Raw genomic sequence first — 15,973 nt, forward strand, 5'->3', positions numbered from 1 at the left:
TAAGTACATTCTGACAAATACAAATTCGTAAGGCCCTTGACTGTAAGATATACATTAACATCTTTATTTTGTACGAAATAATATTTAAGATTTTTGACAACAAAATGTCTTTAAGTATTTAACTTGATGGAAGGCACTTTTTTAATTTCATAATTGATGGTATAATGAACAATACGTATGACGGAATATAATGAGGGGATATTCTTACAAAAATAAAATACTGGGCTTAGTAATTAATTATTCATTTTGAGTAAATATTAAAAGCACTGTTGCTTTAAGTACTAAATACTTTCAGAACTTTAACAATCGGTCACTGTCTTTCGGTATTAAATTGGCCAGTATTAAATTAGATTTCTATAAGAATATATTGTATAATTTTCTTTCGAAAATATTTAATGTATATGTACGATAAAATCCGTTCTGCATTTTATCAACTTAAGAGATAAACATAAACATCCGGATCATTCGTTTAACCGAAAATCATCACACCACGTGGAACACCGATATCTCAAGTGCATTGCTTATCATTAAAGAGTCTCTGGAAGCCTTCGGGCGACTTAAAATAGCTTTGAGATACTTCAAGGCGGTTACATGTTTTACGATCTCCGATACTTGCAGACCGTTCGCTTGGTGTTTTAGCAAGTGACTTATATAAATAGAGCCAGTATATTTGTGTATTTCAAGCTTATATATTTAGCCGGAATATATCGATTCATCATATAATTAGAGAGGTGTCATTAATTGCTTAATAATCATCTATAAAAAATTCTCAAAATCTAAGAGTAAAACGAAGCTGACGTAAAACGCAGGATATAAATATCTCTGTGTGGATATTTCAAACGTAGTTTCATATATTTTGCAGGGGCTGTAAATTACTTAATTAGCCAAATAAACGCGATCACTTTCGTTTCATTTACAAGGAACGAGTAAGTTAATAACACATTGATTCTGTAATAGAGATCATCGGATGTAATAACTGATGCAGCAATTTATAGCCAGTCGGCTTAATGGTGCATTAATATACGTTTTTAAAGAGAAATACCAATTTTGAGAGCTCTTTCGGACGGCGATATGTAGATAAATTGGATCAACAGTCATTCATCTGACAGATTCAAAATTAATTAATGCAGAATAAGATGCATAAAATAAAATTCACTGAAAATTCATAGATGGTATAAATTCACAAATGAATTCAGAGTTTATGTAGAAAATAAGAAAATATGTGAATTGTTTAAAGTATTATTGGGAAAAAAAACTTGCAAGTACACATTTCGCAATTTTCTTTGAATATATAAGAGCTAAATTGTTCAAACTTGATTGTGAAAAGAATTTGTAGAGACAATTAAGAGGAAATTATTATCAAGAAGAAATTATTTCCGCAAGGCTCTTTCCCGAAACAGGAAAGAAATCATTTTCCGTTCCAAGTTAAATTTGGGCACATCATCGTTTTTGCGATATCTCTCATTCAGAGTTTAGTTCCAGAGACGCGAAATCGTGGCAGCACTGCCAACGGGTCTCGAAATCAATACTGCTATGCGTGAGTGTCTCGCTTGTCGCAATCCTTGAAACGCGATATTACAGCACGCAGAAAAATACTACGACAGAGCTGTTGCGCCTCACTCAATTGCACAAACTGGGTTACCACGCGATTCTTAATTTCTCGTTTAACACTTTTACGCTCTCGTCACGTTTATTAATGCGCATACAAAAGATAAAAGAATCAAAGTACTAACCCGTGGAACAAAAGTATCAAATAGCAAAGATGAGATAAATGTGGAAGCTGCAATGAGGACACAAAAAAAGCTAAAACTTATGATAATTCTTATACTTAAAAGAGAAAAGAGAAAGTTGCAGGTCTTATTACATTTGTGTGCCTTTAAACCACGATAAATTAAATGGTATCTTTACTGATACCAATACTTAATGCAATTATCGTACCTCGTCGTTCTCTACTTTCTCTTCCTTGATAATCTATATGAAAAAGATTGTAACATCGTGGAGCCTAGGATTGAGAATATGAACCATTGCCTGATTTATGTAGTCACTAAATGATATTAGACATTCGTTATCGAAAGCGGAAATATCATGATATTCTTTTAAATCGACTCCTGCCAACTAGTAGAGTGTAACTCAAGAATAACTCGCAACATACTTCAAATCTCGGTCTTGAATCATCGATAAAGATCAGTAATCCGATCGATTGCTTTAATCCTTCAATGTCACTCTTATTATAATATATCCGGCTTTTGATTTTTTTCAAAAAATCTTTCTGTTTACTTTATTGCTTATAACTGTTTTTTACTAATAAAAATACATATATTTGTTTCACAATTTGATTGAAAAAATATTTGTTACAATATCGTTCATTTTTATGAAAATCGTAAGCAATTCAACGTCATTCAACAGATTAAAAATTAACGAGGAATAAGATATATAAAATAAAATTCATTAAAAATTCATGAATGGTAAAGTCGAAACAATGACGATGAAAAAACTTGCAAGTACCTAATTCGTATTGTATAGGTTGAGTATGACATACACAGTGTGTTGCACTCGTGACAAAATGATAGTGCGGATATTGAAGGGTTGACATCAATACGTTGCAAGTAAAATACATACGTAGCGCATTTACGAATTTTGTTGCAATTACTCTTATTCATTTGTTGCTGCATCGTCAAAAGCCGGCGTGATTTTGTTCTTCGGCTGCAAGCAACACTTTTTCCAATCATCGCGGTTTCCCGTCTCCGTTTAACGTGTACACACGGCCGCGCAATAAATTCCGCCAAATCCTCGAGCGCCGAATCGACCAATCGAAAAGCAATTCCAGCATTCCAGATTGACAATCGGTCAAGCTCCGTTTTCGTCGGCCTGCGCACTTCCGTTTCACCGTCATCGTACATCGATCGGCTACGACAATCGGTACCACGGCATGTATCGAGATGCGCCCGCGATCGAGATTCTCCTCGCGCGACGGGATGATCTTTGACTCGAGCCGAGAAACGCGGCAACGCCAAGAGGGTCGTACCAACGCGAATTTCGCGCGTGAGGAAGGTCAGCGACCCCGGTGGAAGCGTTATCGAGCGGGTCAGTGGGTCGCAGAACCACGGAGCATTTTCCCTCCCCCTCCGTCACCACCCACCGTGTAGCCCACCGTCCCACCCTCCCCCGCATACAACTATCTCACGCCGGCCACCCACCACCCCCGCCCCTCGACATCTTCCTGTGGAAGAGCGGTTGGCGGTGGCTGAACCAAATACGCGCTTGAAATCTGGACTTTGCAAAAATTCATCTTTTACCTGGACGGAATTTTCTAGCAGCGGATAATAGTTTTTCTTTCAAATGAATATGCTTTGGCGCAACTAAAAACACTGCACTTGACACAGATATACTCCATGTCTTTGTGTAACATTTTTGCATCATCCGAATAAAAAAAAGAGTCTCGTCATTATAGTTTCTAAAATTGTCTCCAAAAGAGATAATTTTATGATATAATGATGAGACTTTTTTTTATTCAAGATGATGCAAAAATATTACACAAAGACTTGGAGTGTATCTATGTCAAGTGCAATGTTTTTAGTTCCAGTAAAGCGTATTCATTTGAAAAAGAAGTTATTATCCGCTGTTAGAAAATTCCACTCAGGTAAAAGACGAATTTTTGTAAAATCGAGATTTCGAACGCATATTTAATTTTCTAATTCCATTTTTGATTTACATTCTTTTTAATTGTAAGCAAACTTTGCGAAAGTGCTTTCAATTAAATATACTTCTATCAAAATCAATGGAAAATTTTTTGAACAATTTCCGATGCATTTAAATTAAAGCGCGTTAAAAATTTGACGCCTATTTCACGCAAATAATGAGATGCCACTCAGACTTCTCGCATCTCTCGAATGATGGGCTTGTCGATGAAGATGAATTGGGAAAAGGACGGCGAGACGTATCTGTGGAAAAATTCATAGCACAACAGCTGCGAATTCTCTGGGACAAAGAGAACTCCTTCCTGCATGGGTAGTTCCTGTCGACAGAAATCACGGAGATGCTCAATAAGCTTCGATGCCAGAAAACAAGAAAATATCTGTTCTGATACGCATCCTCCGATAATCGGCGATAGCATTTAAAAGTTAATGAAAGCCGTAAATTCAAGTACTTCTGCAATTTAAAATCTAGAGATATGTACTTATATATTAAATATAGATGCAGAAAATATTTATGAAGAAGCAATCATATTATATGCGATATAAATGATTCATGTGAATCATTCATAAATATTGCAAATAATTGATTTAAAAGGTCAGTCTCTGAATCTTTTGAATAAAAAATATCAAGAAAGAAACGAATTTATATACAAGAAAAATTCATAACATTTTTTTGAAAAAGAAGAAGTATTCCAAGTGAAGAAAAGCATTATAAAGAACAATTAGAGATGAGGTTTAGAATGAGAATATATTGACGTGAAAATATATTAAACCAATTTACCTATACAAATGAAATTAGTCCACTAGAGTAATCAGAGAAATGGAAGTAGTTTCATTTTATGCATGAAAATTAGCTAATAATAAAGTATAATAATAATGCGATTAATATCACTGCTGTTTTGCAGGAAAATATACTAGAATGAGAAATGCTCTCTACAAATTTGCCCCCTCCAGATGAGATAGCTCTATTTTTTCTTTGCGGAAACAGAATGAAATGGTGCACCGTTGAACATCCGCGATTTCTTTATCGCGATTTTCTACATCCAAACAACGTTTACGTTTGTAAAGAAGGATTTCAAGAAGTGGTCGACGACACGAAGGAAAAATTCACAAAGACGTAAAGACGCAGGACTACGCCGAGGCGGAGAACGTAGGGCGTCGGAAAACGTATAAGCTAACGCGAGAAGATGGGGGACATCATCTCCCCTGAGGAGGGAAACGGAGGACAGCCACAAAGAGAGAGCGAGAGAGAGAGAGAGAAATATAGAAATAGAGAAGAGAGAAAGAGAAAGAGAGAAAGAGAGAGAGAGAGAGAGAGAAAGAGAGAGAGAAGAGCACCCCCGCGGCTCTATATAGACCAAAAGCTCTTGCGTTCGCATTGCGCTTGTGCGAGAAGCTGCCGTTGCCCGGGAAGAGACCTCCCGGCCAGCCTCAGTCTCCGGGATGCTGGGGGCGGCGATCGTGATTCTACCCCCATTCTCGTAGCGCTCCGATAACACAGCCCGACTGATTGCAGCGCGATCCCGTTCGTTCCTCGGCGACCACTCTCGAATTAGCCCTCGTCTCTTGCCTCCGTTCATCTCGCTCGGCTCGGCGCGCGCGAGTAGAGGAGCCCGGGCCTCGTTGTCTCCCTTGAAACAGGTCCACCCTCTGTTGGCGCCGCCGTTGCCGCATCCGTCCGTCTATCTCCTGTCTCCCTCTTTCTCTCTCCGGGGATCACAATCCGCCCTCCGTCCCTTCTCCGCGTCCACGCTTCACACCCTTTTCCGAAGCCGGGGCGCAGTCACCGCGAGAGCCTTCAGCCAACCGCCTCTGGGCAGGTGAGTCTCTCCCGTCATCTGTCGTCGCGGGTGCGTCGCGACGCTCAAAGTGGTGGTCGTTGTCGGTCAGCGGAGCGTACAGTGCACTAGGAGGACCCTGGGAGATTCAGCCGCGCTCGTGTGTGCACAGAATTTTCCATTAGCTCGTTCAACCAAGTACGCGGGATCAGAGACCTACGTATTAGGTCTTGGGGATCTCTACTTCCTTTCTCTCTCTGTCTTTCTCTCTCTCTCTCTCTCTCTCTCTCTTTCTTTCTTTCTCTTGTTTTTGCTCTGTCTCTGTCCGCCATTCAATTGCCTCTTGATATTGCTCATACATTCTTTCCAATTCGAATGTAAGCCTCAGCTTCCTGTTCTTCCGCAATTCAATTCTGCATAGGCGATTCTGCCGACAATTCACAAATTATAACGCTACAGAGCCTTTTCCCTCCTTCCCGCTTTCGTAGAATGGAGAAGAATTGAACGACGTATCTTCAAGATTTTATTGTCATAAATAAATATAAAATATAAAAATATCAAATATATTTTATGTTATATTTCACATACACATACATCATACGCAATATATATTACCGATCATATTACGCAGGACTCTAATGTCTCACGAGAAAGGGTGTGCTCCATTTCTGCGCTTCAGCAAAGAGAGTCTTAATGAGATAAAGAACCAAAGCGCAGGCGCTTCTGGGAAAGAGAAGATTTAGAGAGATTTAGTTAACTTGGATTGTTCGAAATTGTAAAGATAATTCGCGATAGTCAATTAGTTAATACAACAGTTTAATTGAACTCGATTAATACCGAGGCGTGCACCAAAATGGCCGCACAGTAGGTACCAGCGCTCCGAAACACGACCACCACGTAGGGGGCACTTGAGCTCGCGCTAGGGGGTATTAGATCGATTTGTTACAAGATCGTTGAGTACCTTTTGACGATCGTCAGGAACTCGTGAGACAAGACGAAATCCACGATGGTGGGCGGTGGCGACTGTAAGGTCGCTACCGTAGAGGTAGAGGCGGCCTCCGGAGGCGACAACACGGCGACACTTCCGGTCACCAGGCCCCTCAATCCGCAAAACTCGCCGCCGAATGCACAGGACAACGCCGAGAAGAACAACGCCGCAAACAAAGAAATGGAGCTGAAGAATGTGCGATCTACTCCGGCGAAAAAGTAAGGCGCACGCTGTAGCTGAGACGAGCAAATAAAAAGATTTTTTTATTTAAGGATGTATCAGGTGTATAGTTTCTGCAGAGAATTTATATTATCTGTATAAAAATGAATGTCATATACATATAAAACAGTTTATTATTTATATTTAAAAATACAATTTATAACTTAAATGAAAATTTCTTCATTTTATTTTAATTATTTTTTTAAAACACATCTATTTTTTTATTGAAATAATTTTTGATTCATATTCTAAATTGTTACCAGATTTTTTTGTACTACGTTTAAATATAATATAGAAAAATAATAATTTTATAATTTTTTTGCCTCATTGAAAAGTACGTGTAATACATCCTTAAGAATGGCCGCTCATTTGTTTTGAAGTTGTGCAAATGTAGCGTTAATAAGTACCTATAGTAGATGAAACAGTTTTTGCACAATCCGTTTCTTTCGGGATAATTTTGCGCGAAGAAGATATTATTGCAAAGCGCTTCCCTCTAGCGTAGATAAAAAGATATACATTTTTCATTCATACCAATATGTTGAATGAAGCAATATTCTTTCTTTTTGAGTAAAATTGTTTCAGAAAGAATGGGTGCAATTATTCTTATCGTTCATTACAGTTCGCTAATTTTGATCCTGATAATTTTTCTGGAGCATTATAGAGAACTCTGAATGTTTTTCTATGCAAGAATGAAATCTAGGTCAAGTATGAACGTCATTTAGTCCGGTAGCTGTGCGCATGCTAATGAAACATAATTATTTAACGACATGTTAATTACGTGCTTGTGAATTTATAATCTTACAGTCTGGCGTGACTTATAGTACGTACAACACTGATTCTAATCAACCAAAGCATAATAAAAGCCAATTTATTCAAAACTAATATAGATCCAAATTTTTGTTTCGCGCCTTACAACGACATGTCAAACCTAAGAATTACTGCACGAAAAGAACAATTTTGCTAAAAGATTTGCAATTTTACTAGACAGGTTTGAAAATAATTTTGTTGGACCATCAAATAAATTTTGTTAGAAACTCAAACTGATTACTAAAATCAAAATTTTAATATTAAAATGTTTTGCAGCATTGCTCGTCACTTTTTAGTTTTTAATGCAATTATTTTGATGCCCAATAAAATTTTATATTTATTTTTAGATCTGTATGCAGCAAAATTTTAAATTCTTCAACAAAATCATTCTTTTCGCGTAATTTCTAATTAATAAACACATAATTTTTTTATCATTACATAATTATTGCATTTAATGTTTTACAAAGAAATTAAGATTTCCTGTTGCTTCTAATAGGTGCTTAAACATGATATCTACAATTTTCAAAAACGAGCTATTTCATGATACGATATTAATTTCCGGTTACTTATGTGCGTATGAAAGCTTCATAACTTTACAAATAGAGAAATATCAATATATAAGTCTGTACAAAAACGTTAGTCTCCGAAGCGTGAAAGCGTAACAATAACTGTTAAATATCTACAAAATGAACGTGATGCTACGCGAATAAAATAAGAATAGAGAGTGAAATGAAGGATATAAATATCAACTATAAAAATATGCACGATAAAGAAAATTGATTGATCGTCTACGCAGAATGGCACGGTATTTTAATACTGTAGATATACTTTAAATAAAACATATACGGTAAGATATTTTATACGTTAAAATTCATGAAAGTAATCTTTCGAGGCAATTGCATTATAATAAAATTTTTATTGTTTTTGTATATTCAAATAACTTACATTAAATTTGCTTAAATTAATCTTATTATTCATAGAAGGATAAAAAGTGTTGGGCATGTTATTTTTGGAAAGAACATCCGGCTTGCTAGAAAATAGGTATAGTAACAGAGGTCCCGAAATGGAAACGAGATAGACTCTAGTTTGGTTTGCATTTCTATTTACGACGTAGTTCATTAACCCGTATGCAGCTGGATATGCATTGCTCGTCTATCTATGTACGGCGTACATAATGTAGCTAATAAATGGCAATTATTCTTCTGAAAAATATTGATTAAAATATTCAATCAAAAGAAAAAATTCTATTTTTACAATTTAAATCCTATAAATTATAAAAATTTAATTATTAAATCGCGTTTTTTATCTAAAACGCATTGCGTTCTTCATTACTTTCTTGCATTGTGTTTTTTCATATATATATATGAAAAGAACGATTTTACTGAAGTATTTAAAAATTCATAGGTAGATACAAATTTGCAAATAATTTTGTTCATCTGTCAAATTAATTATGTGAGAAACTTAAGCATGATAAGCAGTGCTGGAAAAAGTTTTGACGTTCTTGTAATCAATTTGAATGTCCTACATAATTATTTTGATAGTCCAATAAAATTACTTTTGGATCTGTATCCAGGTAAACTTTTAGACGCTTCAGTGAAACTGTTCTTTCTATGTACTGTTTTAAACGTCTACAAACGTCTACTAAAAAGGAAAATATGTGTCTGCATTTATATATGTTTGTGTGTGTATATGCATATGTATGGGTAAAAGGTTTCACAGAGAGAAAGAGAGACGTGTTGACACAAAAACTATATAGAGCCGCGGATAAATCGGACAGTTCGCGCGCTACTTTTCAATTGACTAATATTGATTTGACGACAAGTGTAGCCATATGCATTTCGCGACGAAGCAATAGGTGGATCTCGGATTACACAGCCGCAGTCGCAATTGCATTAACGTGGTCTCAAGCCGATGCCACCGGCAGTCTACGCGTTGCGCCCGCCACAAAACAGTGCCGCCACAAATCTCACGCGAGCGCAATTCATCCTAAATTTAATTAACACGGAAATTGAAATTTCCATTTGTGTTGCGAAATACAGACGCGATTTATATCGAGATGCAGTGATACGTAACAATTTTGCAAAATTGTGTTTTGACATTGTAGTGTGCGCGAAATTGTGCCGTAGTGATTTTACGAAATTCACGGTAATGCGAAGGTGTTGAACGGATTCTGTGTATATATAATGGAATACGGAAAAATATGATTGATTCGCGCAAGTTAAGAAATTTATTTAAATTATTACAATTGTTAAAAATTCTATCGCTGCCTCGATGCAAAAAGAAATCAATCGATAAAAGAACCCCTATAATAATCAAAGAGAATCGATGGAAACTCGATTATATCGCCAATCATAAAATTATTATAGTTGGCTTCTCTTGTGTTGACAGGCAAAGTAAATAGGCCGGATAGATGTTTGAAGAGACACGGTCTTTTGTGGGACAGATACAAGAATTTATCGATTAGAGATGTAAATATCGGTTTTCTATACAATTTATCTAACGCTTATGTCATTCTCAATCCATAATTTTATACTATTACATACAATATGCGGCGTAATTGATTCTTGACTTAAATCGTGATTTCTAATACGCCCAATACAAATACTCGAACGGTGTGATTCTCGGAAAGTAATGCCGTGAAATGCTTGAAAGGATTTGAGAAAGGATAGAGCCTGAAAGGGATTGAGGTGAGGTGAGGTTAAGCCCATAAGAGGGCGAGGAAATAGGGAGGAGCACCGGCACCGAAAGTAGGTACTTCGAGATATCGACCAGTCAGTCTGGACCGTTCCACGTTCGCGCTGTTTCCATTTTCTCGTTCGCTCCTTGTTCGCAACTGGAAAAAGGCTGGCTGCAACACTGCTTCTTTCTCGTAAAGCAAAAAAGATTGCGAGACACTTTTCTTCAATGTTACTGCCATTTTTAGTTTTAGAGAGAGCGTAATTAGCTGACTTGTCCTCAATTACATAAAATCTGTAGTTACAAGATGCGAGAATTCAAAGAATCGATATAATCTTTCTCGTTTTGTTTCAATATTAAGAAAATACAGAGAAACCAATGAAATATTTTTTCAAACTTATAGAGATGACGTATTCGATGATTCAATATCAAGAGTTCGCTAATGAAGCGAATAGACCTTGATATCGAATGGTATCCAAGACGAGAAACTCATCTATTGTCATTGAGGCATTCTATCTACCAGCCTAGTTGTGGCGAACAATAGCCGCGAAGTCTGCCTGATCAATCCAATTAGGAATGATTAGTTACACGATTCCTCATCTAATTAATATCGAGGAACTACATTCGAGTATTGTAATTAATGCGTTTATTCGACTAAAACGTTGACGTAACAAATAAATGACGTAAACTAGACATATAATAACTAAATAGTTACTTAGATGCTTTGATCGATTTATAATAAATTTTCTTTTAATAGAATTGTTTAAAGAATTTTAATTTACAAGGAAAAAACTCGCGAAATGTTAGATTCTGACTTTAATCTTCCGTCTGAAATCTGTCTTTTTTGACACAAGCGAAATTTTTTAAATTTCTTTCTTCTCCAAAATGAAGTCCAGTTTCTTTTTCTCAAATATCTTATATTATAATATTTATTCAGTAATGTAATGAATTTAGAGAATAATGATGTGGAAAAATGAATTTAAAAGGTAAAATCATTCTTTCTATAAACTTTTGCATAAAACATTTATATTGAATAATTTTTTAAATATAACAAAAAAAGCTAAAGACTATTTTACTTATAAAGGGCGATTTGAACCTTTAAAACCTTTTTTCCTTTCGCATCAATAAATATTTTCAAAATTCTATTTATATAATCTATATGTATTGCAAAGTTTCATTAACCTTCAATTACAGCTATGAAAATTACACATAAATTCTAAAGCTGTCTGTTTAAAGTACAGAGTGCAAGCAAACCTCCGCTTTATAGCGATTTTTTTTATCTACAATTTAAAAATTCATATTACTAATTATATAAACTGTACAATTGTCCAAAAATTTTCGCTGTAGACTCAAATGATCCATTGCTGTAGCGAAGGGTTAAAATGAGAATTTAACACTCCGCGAGATTCCCTTATTAGAATTTAATTATAAAAATACGCAATGTTAAAAAATAAAAAGCAACGAGCTACAATATATTTTCGCTGAATAAAGTCTCTAACTCGGTCGCTAGAAGCAAGTGATCACATGAATGTCCTCCCCTCCATGACTCCTTGTTACCCTTTATGTAATAAATTATGACTGAAGCGACTGCTTTAAATAAAAACTGCGATTCACGCTCTCGTAAGACGGAAAATATCACCGCCTCTGCTCTAACGTGCATCCGGGGAGAAAAAAAATCCCTGACGCGAGTGTACAGGCTCGTGTGGGACACAATAAAGTCTACACCCCAACCCATGAAATGCCAAAGGCATGGTGACAAAGGGCGGTTAAGCCCTTCTCAACGTAGACATACGCATCGCATACATACGTGTCGTCGCGCGGCGCGCGGCGCGCGGGCGTCATTGCATTGCGCGGAGCGAAGCGGAGCGGAGCGGAGCGAGGCAAAGCGGAGCGATGCGGCCCCTCCTGCGTGCGCGCTGCGCGGCCCCGTTTTCCCGTGGAAAAGCCTCATTTCCCGCGCGATTGATTCCCGGTGAGATCGCACAGAGTTTACGACCGGCATTATATATAGACTATCGATTGCGCCGCCTAACCTTTGAGTGAGAAAAAGAGCGTAACGAGGATGAGAAGCGCGGATAAGTACGTCCGAGATATTCGAGCGGCAGTCATGCTCGTCGATTAAAAGCGAATGCACCAGGTCAACTGTTATTGAAGATCGACCGCTTCGCTGCATTTCGATTAATCGTGCCACTCGAATCAAGTTCGTACCAAGATCACACAGTGCTTGATCGAAGTTAACAGAACTATTATACTAATTTTTAAAATACCATCGAGTGTTCAGATTCTGTGCTCCACAAATGTCAATTTCATCGTATTATTTTCGATTAATGAATGGTGAACGGTGTATTGCCGAATAAGCTTGTGTGTCAGTGTATTCTTTATCAAGTATAGATTGTGTAATTTTGAAAAATTTTGATTGTCAATAGATAAATAAATAGTCATAATAGTCATAATTAATTGCTCGGTTGTTCGATTGCTCGATTAATAATTTTGTTATTACCTTTCTGATTATCAAAAAATAAGCTATAATAAAATATGCGTATAGGTTGAATAGAATATCCGGGACACGGATTATATTTGGTAAAAACAATGAAAATTCAATGAGCCCGAATGTCATTATGATTGAAAGACGAAAACAGAAATAGGACATTCGTGCGAATCGACTTGCACGATCAACGAGCACAACAATCGACGTTCGTTTATTTATCAAAGTAGGGCACAATGCAAATGGTGTGTAAAACAGCGATAATAAATAGCTAATAATAATTAAATTAATAATAACTAATTAGTTAAAAACAATTAATGCAATTAATGCAAAACATTTATCTAAACAATGATTGTGCAATACTAAAAGATTTTGTGCAAAGCTTAACTACATAAGCGTTCATTTAAAAGAGAAGATAACATTTTTAATTTTAAAAATTATCTCAGAATTTTTTTTAATAAACGTCATCATGGAAGTCGAAGTTGTACCTTTCGTCGATAAAAATGCAGGCAGAAAGGACACCCTGCCACGACGGGGTAGCAGAGTGCAAATTGTTAAAAGAAAAGGGTAAGACCATTATTCGTGAGATGACATATTTGATATATGATACGACAAAATAATCTGATGAAGTTTTTATCTGTCAATGTAACTGATTCTTGTAATATAGATTGACTATCATCTGTCAGGTGTAATATTTCGTTATTATTACGCTCATATCGTTTCTGATTTCAGAACGTCGCTCTTCATCATCATGAGCTTCATCTATTCAAAGCTACTCGTAGTTGTGTGCATTGCTTACGTGATAAGCGAAGTAGTGACGCACAAACTGCCGTTGTACTATTACGAGGGATTCTTCACATACCTTTACGGCATGAGTATCCTATTCCTGTTGTACGTCTTCTGCTTCCTCCTTCAAGAGAGCGCTTGTTGCGCGAGAGGAAGCGATACGCCACCACCGCCTCCAAGACCACCCAAAACTGGCTGGGCCCCTAAGGAACCTAAAGACAAGAATAAGAAAAAAGATAAGAAAGAAAAGGATCAGAAGCAGGATAAAAAGAAAAAAGAAGCGACTACTCAGGTTCTTTAAAAATATTAGCTTTTCACAAGGAATCTCTAATCTTTCATGAATAATTAAATTTAATATGAAAACATATTATATAGAAAAATACATATAGCTATTAATTAACACAAACTATAGAAATTAAAGCCTTAAACGGTCTAGCTGGATCTTAATGCTTGTGATGATTTTTTTGTGAATTTATATACTACATAGGTAATTCCCAGAAACGCACGCCGAAATGATTTTTCGGTCTTGAAACGCTAACTCTACTAAATTATCACAGTAATATTAAGAGTTAACTTGACTAGCAATTTAACTTTAATTTTTAATTTTTATATTTAATTTTCATATTTAAATTTTTAATGTAATCAATTAAATTTCTGAGACAATGTTTTTTTGACCTGATATATTTTAATTATTTTATTGGCATCATTTTTTTTCAGGATACAACCGATGTTGAAGCTGGCGTTGCTGCGCGAGTCTTGCGAAAACGAAAGACTTCGCAAAATGATCATAGCCATGGAAGCTTCTTCCTTAGAATTGGTGCAATAGGTAAATCCACAATTTTCGGTGACATTGAATAGTTGTTTTTATAACAATTCTTGCAATTAAATAATTGATGCAAATAATATCAATAAATTGATTAAATGTAATTTATTAGCGTTTGGACTTGGTACTATGGTATACAATGGTTTGGAATTCGGCGCGTTTTTCGAGGTGCCACCTACATCACCCTGTTATCAAATTCTACAAGGTGTTAATCCGGTGTTGCAAATGATCTTCACTTTTATGCAGATGTACTTTATCTTCATGAATTCTCGAGTATGTATATGAAATTGTAAAACAAATTGATAAAGATGAAAGAACTTAAAAAATGCACATTATGATGTTCTCTTCGCAGTTGAATATTCATCGCTTTAAAGTCATCGCTCGCTTTGGTCTGATGCACGTGGTCGCGACAAATCTTTGCGTATGGATACGCACGCTGGTTCTGGAGAGTCTCAAGGAGATCACTCAGTATCACAAAAAACTAGGCCAGTTTCAGGCGGGGATTCTCGGTAAGCGATCTACATTTACAGGGTTAATCAATATCGTCGTTTTAAACTGTCGAAGCAGTGGTACGTCAAGTTCAAGTACTGGCGATTATACATTGATGTGTTGACATTTGCAGAGAGCATTAAACTGCACTCGATGCGAAACGCAGGGGCCATATTGGGAACCGAGCCGCGCGACATGGCGCAATTGCGAGAGGCTCCTCTTACGAGGTCAACGACCGTCGCGCCGACCGTCACCAGCACGGTTGTGACAGTCGGCACTGCTCTGGGTCGCGTAATGACAACGACAGCTAGATCAATCGCGGACGCATTCACTTCACCGTCTCCAACATCCACCTCGACCACCACTTGGACAACCCCGTCGACAACGCCTTCGACCACTACCTTCGCGTTGCCTAATCTGACGACCACCACGGCGACAACTTTATCCACTCTCTTGAGCACGTTCACACCATCGACCACCAGCACCACCACCACTACCACTACCACTGAGAGAATCACCACTATCCCGACTACAACGAGCACCAGCACTACTACAACTACCACGCCGTCCACTACCACGTTATGGTCGCAGATGATAGAACTACTGAACACCGCGCCACAGAGTGACATAGACAACCAAGTACGAACTATATTTTATTACTATATTTTATCACTACGAATAAATGGGCGAGTTCAAGTTGACAAAGTACCTAGCCTGTTCATTCTCAGCGATTGAACATAATTGATTATTACTTATGGATCCAATCAATCACATTCAATCGCTCGACGAGTAGGTCAGCTGCTTCGATTCGTTTGAACACAATCAATATTATTAAAACAGTGAGCGCTGAGATTAAAGTATTTCTCCCTCTCTTTTTCAGGTACCGCAAATCTTTGATGTAAGTAATTTAACAAATAGCAGTGATTACTGGAGTCCGAATTTAGGTATCTACGCGGAAGCCCTAACGGAGGATGGCACGGTGTCCAATTCGTGCGGACGCGTCAATATCATGGGAACCATCGTTCAGGATGCGGCGCCATATCTATTTCCATTCATAATCGAGTACAGTTTGATTGGAGCAGCAGTGATCTACGTCATGTGGAAGCATATCGGCCGACATCCGCGTTGGCCTCATCTGGCAGAGGCTGATCTTGAACGTCGTTTAGAGGCTATGCTATCGCGAAGAGCTGTCGCTCTTGCTCATGCAGGTAATTTTCTTTTCATATC

At 37.1% G+C, this 15,973-nt stretch overlaps 1 protein-coding gene across 13 annotated transcripts in view; it reads left to right on the forward strand.

The window, feature by feature from the left end:
* The window catches only part of OtopLa (proton channel otopetrin-like a), a 35,419-nt gene that overhangs the window by 13,398 nt on the left and 6,048 nt on the right, over window positions 1-15,973 (forward strand). For 6 of the 13 annotated variants that reach the window (XM_087407295.1, XM_087407298.1, XM_087407294.1 and 3 more), the window contains exons 4-9: window positions 13,381-13,726; window positions 14,152-14,260; window positions 14,370-14,530; window positions 14,610-14,766; window positions 14,880-15,385; window positions 15,627-15,954. In XM_087407295.1, coding sequence (XP_087263421.1) covers window positions 13,381-13,726; window positions 14,152-14,260; window positions 14,370-14,530; window positions 14,610-14,766; window positions 14,880-15,385; window positions 15,627-15,954 — 1,607 coding nt within the window. The other 7 variants (XM_087407302.1, XM_087407305.1, XM_087407300.1 and 4 more) reach the window with 7 other exon arrangements.

This window comes from Acromyrmex echinatior, chromosome 6 (genome assembly GCF_024713525.1).
Source record: "Acromyrmex echinatior isolate Ae372 chromosome 6, ASM2471352v2, whole genome shotgun sequence".
Taxonomy (NCBI): domain Eukaryota; kingdom Metazoa; phylum Arthropoda; class Insecta; order Hymenoptera; family Formicidae; genus Acromyrmex; species Acromyrmex echinatior.